An 8,716-nucleotide genomic window follows, 5' to 3' on the forward strand; every position below is an offset into this window, starting at 1 on the left:
TATCTGATTTATGAGCTCCTAGTCTGAAATTTAGCCGTCAACATTCTCCTCGCACTGTTGTGACTGTGATAAGCACAGCAATAGAAGACAAGCAGAGTAGCAAAAATAAGCATTTGTGGTATTTATTCCAAAAACATTTCTTTTATTTCTTCTTTTCTTTATTTTTTATTTTTTCTTTATTTCTTGTTCAGCTCTTTTATTTTTTTTTTCAGCTTCTACATCATCCAGTAGGCATCATCAGTCACGCAGGCTCCACAATGTTTTTCCCCATATATGCTGGAAAAGTGAGCAGCCTTTTTTAAGTCATTCAGTGCAGGTTTTCCCTGTAACACTTTCTCTTCCTCAGCCAGTGCCTTTCCACTTCTGTACCGTTAGTCCTTGAGGACAGAAAATGAGTCTATAATACAGTATAATACAGTATCGAATCAAACCGATAAATGATTTACATAAAAACAGTGCTACTAAACAGTGAACAGCCAATATTTATACTGGACTCTCTCTTGTTTTGAAGAGCCAGCATGTTTGCACAGCCAGCCTGCTAGCTAAGCTAACTAAAGCAAGCCTCACTTAACGAGTTACAAACGCAGCCTGTCAGATCACGTTAGACAAGTGAACTGCCAAAATTTTACCACAGGAACAATTTCTATAGATCTACAAACACAAATATGTTCAATACTTTATACAAATACAACAGTCAATCAAACAGTAAAGACAGAACTCAAGAAATAACTGTTATACAACTGTTGTACAAGTAATGCCTGAGATTCATATGTATTAATAACAATATGGACAATGTACTGATTATGTTAGCAGGCAGCATTCATTCTCAATAAGGCTGAGATGGCAATCTGAAGCATGGTCTATACACTGAAACTCTACCACTAAAAAAGTAGTCTTGTTTTTTTCAGATTTAGTTTAGCCTCTTGTAACAGATTTACCTCTGATTTAGTGAGAGTGGGAACCCAAATTGAAAGAGATATGTCTGTGATGAAGTCCTTTTATGCACATGCTAACAGTGAAGCTCAGAAGAAGAAACCTCATCCCCCCAACAAGCCAAAAACACTCTGGCATACCATTTGCCTGCTACGGAGGGACAACCTGTCAGCAGAATTAACCCTAGGCAGCCAGTTGCTTTCCCCATTAAGATCAAATCCCAAATAATAGATGCATTTGTGGTCACAGGGAGCACTTATTCCCTCATAAGGTGTTCTCTTTGGGAGAAGTTAAAGGCATCTAGGGAGGTCTGGAAGCCTTCGGGAGGACAGACATTTTCTTTGGCCAATGGGGCAGTGCAGAGTGCTTTAGGCATGGTCAAATGGGACTCCAGTTTCCATGATCATGAGCTGAATCTGAAATTCATGGGCCCTTTCCCTAACAGTCCTCAGCAAAAAGAGTGTCTCCTGGTCATGGTCGATTACTATATTCTTTCAGTATAGTTCATTCATTCATTCAGTATAGTCCAAGACGTTCTCGTTCCCTGCGTGTTTTTATAAACTCGGTAGGAAAAAGGTCCTGCTGGGTGTTACACTCTGTCATCTAAGAGCTTTGTCTTGATTTTTGTATGTCTTCTTAAGTTCGCCTTTAACAGTACTTGACATATCATGATACCCATATGTATCATATAGAAATGCTGTGTTATCTTTGTCGCCACTTTCCAAAATTGCTGCCGCAACTTCAGCATCTGTATGAAGTAACTCTTGTCATGTGTCTCTGAATGAAGAATGAAGAGTTTCACACATGTGAAGACGGACACATGAATATGCCAATTTCACACTTGATGACATGTATCTCAGCCTCTCTTCATAACTCATACGTCATATATATTCTTGCGTTGGGATGGAATTGAAAGATAGACTTTGCAGATTCAGAAAATGTTTGAACTATATTTCTGTACTATATTATCACATAGGAACATCAAATTTGAGGCACGTGCAAGGTTGTTGGTGCCAGAGGCCTAGAAAGGTAAACACTGATGACATTCATCCCTGATGATCAGGTTTTACTTGTTTTGAAAATCAACCTGGGTCATTTTGCATGTCTATCATTCACAGATCTCTATATATCCTCTTCACTGGTGAAAAAAGACATTCACTGGAGCTGTGATGCCCGACAGGCTGATGAAACTGATAAAAGACTGTCACGGTATGTCTCTAGGAATACATGTGAAAGAGCTGGAGCCTGGAAATATAAACAGGTGCCAAACCATATGTGAACATAACGTGATTTGGAGAGGATCAGAAACACATCACGGAGAAGGATTCCTGTAGGATTATTTATCATTCACATTAGTAATGTGAGTAGAACTCCTCTAAGTCATTCTGTTTTCTATGATATTTAATTACATGGCATAATTGTTACAGTGCAGCAATGTTGTGAAATTAGATTAACATCATAAGTTTGATCCAAACATCTAAGTGATGAAATACATTTGTCTCTCAGAAATGGATCAGAAATGGATTTCAGTCTTCTTCCTTCTCTCAGGTCAGTGTGAACTTTGTCTCTATGAAGCAATACATTTATTCTAATAGTAAACTATAAACCAGTGAATAAGCTTAGTATGTGTCTGGAAGGCGGTTCCTTACAGCTGCCTTCTTTAGCATGTGTATTTATCTGTCTACATTTATGTGTTTATGGACAACACTTGTAAGAGATGCTTGTGTGCTTGAATTGTATGTGTATCAAGCAGAAGAGTTTGCATAGGAGCATTTTGAGCAGTGCATAATAGGCAGTGTTACTGTGATATGAATATTGCACTGAGTAGTACATATTTCAGTTCTACTGGTGTTATCATGCGTTCATAGTGTGAAATGTTTGGGACTACAGTAGTAGCATTTTCACAGGGGGTCACCAGAGTGGTGCTACAAGACATACACCTTATCAAACAGAACTCTGCTGAATGGCTACAGGCTGTGGAAGGCAGGCATTTTTCCATACCAGCCATATCACTTTTTTTCATTCACATTTTATTATGTTGCGGCTTTGTGGTAAAATAATAATAATGAAAAATAATCATTTTTTCCCGATCATTCTGCACCCCATACCCCATAATGACAAAGTGAAAACAGAATTTTAGAAATTTTTGCAAATTTATTAAAAAGCAAAAACAAGAATATTGTACTAGTATTAGTATTTAGTTTAAGAACTTTTGGCAGTGAATACAGCCTCCATTCCTCTTTGGTATGATTCAACAAGCTTTGCACACCTGGATTTGGCAATTTTCTGCCATTCTTCTCTCCAGATCCTCTCAAGCTCTGACAGGTTGGATGGGGACCGTGGGTGGACAGCCATTTTCAGGTCTCTTCAGAGATGTTCCATTGTGTTGAAGTCAGGGCTTATGTTGGGCCACTCAAGGACATCCACAGAGTTGTCCCTAAGCCACTCTTGTGTTGTCTTGGCTGTGTGCTTAGGGTCATTGTCTTGTTGGAAGATGAACCTTTGGCCCAGTCTAAGGTCTTGGCTCCATTCAGTTTTCCCTCAACCCTGAGCGCTCTCACTGTCCCAGCTACTAAAAAAACAACCCCACAGCATGATGCTGCCACCACCTTGCTTCACTGTAGGGATGATATTGGGCAGGCGATGAGCAGTGCCTGGTTTTCTCCAGACATGACACTTAGAATTGAAGCCAAAATGTTTACGCTTTATTTCATCACACCAGAGAATCTTATTTCTCACAGTCTGGAAGTGCTTTTGGTGCTTCTTTGCAAACTCCAGGTGGGCTTTCATATGTGTTTTATGGAGGAGAGGCTTCTGTCTGGCCACTCTGCCATATAGCCCAGACTGGTGGAGTGCTCCAATGATGGTTGACCTTCTGGACGTTTCTCCCATCTGCCAACAGGATCTTTGGAGCTCAGCCAGAGTGACCTTTGGGTTCTTGTTCACCTCTCTTACTAAGGCCCTTCTCCCCCTATTACTTTAGTTTGGTGGGGTGGCCAGCTCTAGAAAAAGTCCCTGGTTGTTCCAAACTTCTTCTATTTAAGAATCATGGAGGCTTCTGTGCTCTTGGGAACTTTCAGTGCAGCAGAATGTTTTGTAATCTTCTCCAGATCAGAAACACAATCCTGTCTCTGAGCTCTACAGGCAGTTCTTTCCTCCTCATGGCTTGGTTTTCACTCTGATATGCATTGAGACCTTATTAAGACAGGTGTGTGTCTTTCTAAATCATGTCCGATCAACTGAATTTACCACAGGTGGACAATTAAGTGTAGAAAGATCTTAAAGATGATTAAGAGAAATCGGAGGCCCCCAGAGCTAAATTTCAACTGTCTGTGTCCAAGCGAAATTTTACGTACTCTAATTTTGTTTTGTCTTTTATCATTATGGGGTATTCAGTGCAGATTGATGAACTTTAAATTTTTGATTTTAGCAGGCCTCAACATGACAAATTGTGAAAAAAGTGAAAGGGTCTGAAAACGTTCCAAATGCATAGTGTATATACTGATGTACTTTTTACCTTTTTCACCTTGTGCTTTTACCGTTTTTAAACAATGAGAACAGTCTCATGAGCACATTTTTTACTCTTTTGCTAATCGTTACATAATTATAGGATAAATATTTGTAATGACCTATGATTGAGTGATAAACATAGCATCATTGTTTTTTTATCATCATATGGCACCATGTTCATGCGATTAACCGAAGATCTCACATGGAGCTACTTTCTGTTCTGATCTGTAGCATTTTGTTGTGAGGGTATACTGATTGTTTTAATTTTCATGAAACACATCTGCAGGTCACTGCATACATTTTTAGTGGAAATCCAATGAAAGAGTTGTGCAATCCACTTTGGGAGAGGTTAGATTCAGATCTAGCTTGTTCTGACACAAATCAAGCCCTGATTTTGAGACACTGCCTTTTTTGTTTGCTCCACTGAAATGCCATCTGAAAAATCCCGCCTCATGTTATTCACAGCTATCTATGGTCTGTCTGCATACGTTCCTCATCGGTATCACTTTGTGAATGAGAATAAAACCTGGACTGAAGCTCAGAGCTACTGCAGACAGAACTACACTGATCTGGCCACCATCAACAACATGGACGAGATGAAGAAGGTGACTGAAACTGTGAAAGATAAATCTGTTAGGGTCTGGATCGGCCTAGAAAAAGTGACCTGGCAGTGGTCTCTGCAAGATGGAACAGTCTACAGAGAAGGACAGTCATACAGTAACTGGTATACAGGAGAACCAAACAGTAATGCTGGAGAAGAGATGTGTGTTCAGATGTATGAACTTGGAAGCTGGGATGATGAAGACTGCAGCCGTTTATTTCCTTTTGTGTGTTTCGAAGGTAGGAACTCAGAAATGATGAATGCCAATAACTGATGACTTACACTGTAAAGAAATGGTTACAAATACACTTCCTGTGGTAACATACAATTGAATTAATTTTGTTCGAATAATACCTTCATTGAAATAATTGTTAATTCAAAATATTCATTAGCTTATGTACTTGTTACCACATAAATTGTTTATTATTTTGAGCTGACAACAATCTTTATAAATGTATGAATGCATTTGCTGGTCACTGGTATGCGTTATTTTAAAATAGCCTTATCCCTCAGAAGTAAATAGCAGCAAGACTTTTCACTGCTGATTATAACTTCTTGCCTATCTATTAGGTAAGACAGGGCTTGATGAACATCAATCTCCATCACCAGCATCTGTACTGGAAAGTTCAGTCTCTTGTTGGACAATAATGTAGACACATTTCTCTGTATTCATACAGGAAATGAAAAGCCACTGACTCAAAACTGACTTATAATAGACGTAATTGGCAGTTGCTAAATTGTGTCAGTAAACATTTCAAATATGTTACTATACAACACAAATTTGAAACTACAGCCATTACACTCCAACAATACATGACTGAAGATGAAACATGAGAGAATTTCATGCAAAACATGTTTTACAGTTAGTATTCAAGTATTTTGCTGCAACAACAGAGAAAAAAACAACAGGTCTGGTAGCTTTTGTTTCCCTTGAGAAGCCTCTTTTCCACTGAATGGCCCTGGCTCAACTTGATTCAGCTTGACCCAACTTGACTTGACTCGACTCACTTTTGGTACCAGCTACTTTGCTTTACACTACAGATATTGTACCCCATCAGGGTATCTGGTCACTATAGCAACACCAAATAAAACTGCCATAACGTGAAGGAGACAAATTTTGTTCAGACGAGGCTGATGACAGCAAGACAAAAGACTGCTGACATAAAAAGGAGAGTTTGGGAAAAAACTACATCAGAGTTCAGATGACGAGACGGTTCTTGTTGCTGAAAAAAGGTGACGCTAGTGGCTATGCTAACCTGGTGGCTAATGTTAGCATACGCATTTAGCGATTCTCCCAGACCAATCAGTAGTCTGTAGCATTTTTACGTCACCTTTGGGTATCGGCTCAGCTCACTTGGAACCTCAGTGGAGATGGTAACAAAAGCACTAGGTACGAGGCACCAGCTACTGCCTAATAGAAAAAGGTGAGTAAAGTCAAGTCAAGCTGGAAACATGCAGTGGAAAAGCCCCTTTAGTGTCTATGTGTGATCAGACAGAAAGACAAACATTCTCAGAAACTGGATAGTGTATATAAATAAATGATAGAGGAAAGCCTACACTGTCCAATCATGTAAAAACGAAGCTATCATTCAATGGTAATTGTTGCTGGGGACAGCATATTTTTACTCAACTGAGTAAATTTGATGGTTACTTTCTCCCAGATTGCATTAACCTCATTAAAGGTTAGCAAGCTAAGCAGTCCTTGCTTTTAGCTAAGCTGACAGTTTCATTAGCTTAAAAAAATTATGCAGATGTCTTTTGTTCAGTTAAGTTCAGTTACTTACTTAATTTTACACATTGTTAGTCAAGCCATGATGCAAATTAATGTTTACTTGTGGAACCTAAAGTTGAACTGGATAAAAATATATTAAAATTAAAAAAAATCTTTTTAGACACATACACAGTACATCAAATGTATATGTTCAAAAATATTCAAAATGTGCGAAGATGTAGCTCATCATGTATCACTTATAATGACTTTCAGGGAAAAACTCTACATACATGTTGATTAAGGAGGCAAAGACCTGGCGTGAAGCTCAGAGCTACTGCAGAGAACATTACACAGACCTGGTCAGTGTGAGGAACCAGACTGAGAACCAGCAGATATTTGATTTAACAAAACAGTCAGTCAGTGACAGTGTGTGGATTGGCCTGTTTAATGATTCCTGGAAGTGGGCAGATCAGAGTAGCTCTTCATTCCGATACTGGGCATCAACACAGCCAGATAATTATGGTGGAAATCAGAACTACACTGCAGTGTTTATGGCTGAGCAGGGCCAATGGCATGATTTAAACGGCAACAGCCAGCTTCCATTCATCTGCCATCAGAGTGAGTTGCATTTTCTATAATTTATGCATTTTATTTTCTAATTTCAAGTGCAGTTATCTTTTTGAATTTACCCGTTATTAGTAAAATAATTTGTCACTGATCATGACTTCAACACACTTTACCGTATTATGTAAACTGGACTCTGGTCTAAATTATGCACTGATCATTTTCTCTTTTCCTTTTTCTTCCAGATCAGCTGATCTTGATCAATCAGAATCTGGCCTGGAGAGAAGCTCTGAGATACTGCAGAGATCATCATGTGGATCTGGTCTCAGTTCACTCTGAGGAGATCCAGCTCTGGGTGATGGAGGTGGCACAGAAAGCCTCCACTGAACATGTGTGGCTGGGTCTGCGTCACACCTGCACCCTCAGCTTCTGGTTCTGGGTGGATGGAGAGTCTATCTGCTACGAGAACTGGGCTCCAGGTAACGGGACAGGAGGAGAAGACTGCAGCCCTGTAGAGAGAACTGGAGCGGTGCAGTCTAGAGGAGGTCAGCAGTGGGTCAGCCTGCCTGAGGACCAGAAACTCAACTTCATCTGCACCACCTATGAAGGTTAGTTACTCAGTGTGCGAGTGTGTATCTGAGTGTCTGTGGCTTTACATGCTTTTTTATAGACTACATTTAAAAATGTGCTGTTCTGTTGTATTTTTGTAGATTGAATGAAAACAGTGATGAAGAATGAAAACAGGCTGTGTTCCATCGTCTGTCCCCAACATCAGTGGATCCACATTACTGTCATGTCTATGTTTGCATGTCTGTACAGATTAAGGGAACTAATAAGATGCTTAACACTTTTTTTTGTGTCTCAAAATTTGCAACTAAACCTATTTAGAATTGCTACAGAGATTGAAGGCGATAAGCAGACATCAAATAAGTTTTAATTCATTTAAATCATTATATTTTGATTCTTTTTTGTTTCTTGTTTCTGAGCATTATTTTGGGTAATATGATTATTATGATAATTAGTAATTAGTAATTATTAGAAGTTGTAGTAGAGGTGTTAGTAGTAGCAATATTGGTGGTGGATTCATTTATTCTTTTTTTCAGTTATTTCCAATTGTAACATCTGCTTTATGACACTAACAAACCCTGGAGTGTTATGGCCCATTTACCTTTTTACAAAACTGTAAACTGTAACATATAAAGCCAACAACATGTTAATTAAATCTCTTACAAGCTTAAAATGTTTTTGTTTTAACAAAAGTGAAAGTTTTTTTTTCACGGTCCTAGAACCACTAGGATCTTGTTTAACATATGTTATGATTAATATGGTGACTTTAATAGACTCCACTAGGCATTTGTTTTGTTTATCTTCTAGAGTGTATCCCATTTATCCAATGT

General features: G+C 38.8%; 1 protein-coding gene across 2 annotated transcripts; it reads left to right on the forward strand.

Annotated features, from left to right (window-relative positions):
- Positions 1 to 2,124: 2,124 nt before the first annotated feature.
- On the forward strand, positions 2,125 to 8,309 carry LOC118804325 (C-type mannose receptor 2-like). 2 transcript variants are annotated; one of them, XM_036564809.1, is made up of 6 exons: positions 2,125 to 2,293; positions 2,440 to 2,481; positions 4,909 to 5,283; positions 7,029 to 7,373; positions 7,565 to 7,927; positions 8,030 to 8,309. In XM_036564809.1, the coding sequence occupies exons 2-6, from the start codon at positions 2,442 to 2,444 to the stop codon at positions 8,032 to 8,034; spliced, it is 1,128 nt and encodes a 375-aa protein (XP_036420702.1). In that variant the 5' UTR covers positions 2,125 to 2,293; positions 2,440 to 2,441; the 3' UTR covers positions 8,035 to 8,309. The 2 variants fall into 2 exon arrangements, with proteins under 2 accessions (XP_036420702.1, XP_036420701.1); XM_036564808.1 differs by lacking the exon at positions 2,125 to 2,293 and having other exon boundaries at positions 2,405 to 2,481.
- Positions 8,310 to 8,716: the final 407 nt, after the last annotated feature.

Source organism: Colossoma macropomum, unplaced genomic scaffold, assembly GCF_904425465.1.
Source record: "Colossoma macropomum unplaced genomic scaffold, Colossoma_macropomum, whole genome shotgun sequence".
NCBI classification, from domain to species: Eukaryota; Metazoa; Chordata; class Actinopteri; order Characiformes; family Serrasalmidae; genus Colossoma; species Colossoma macropomum.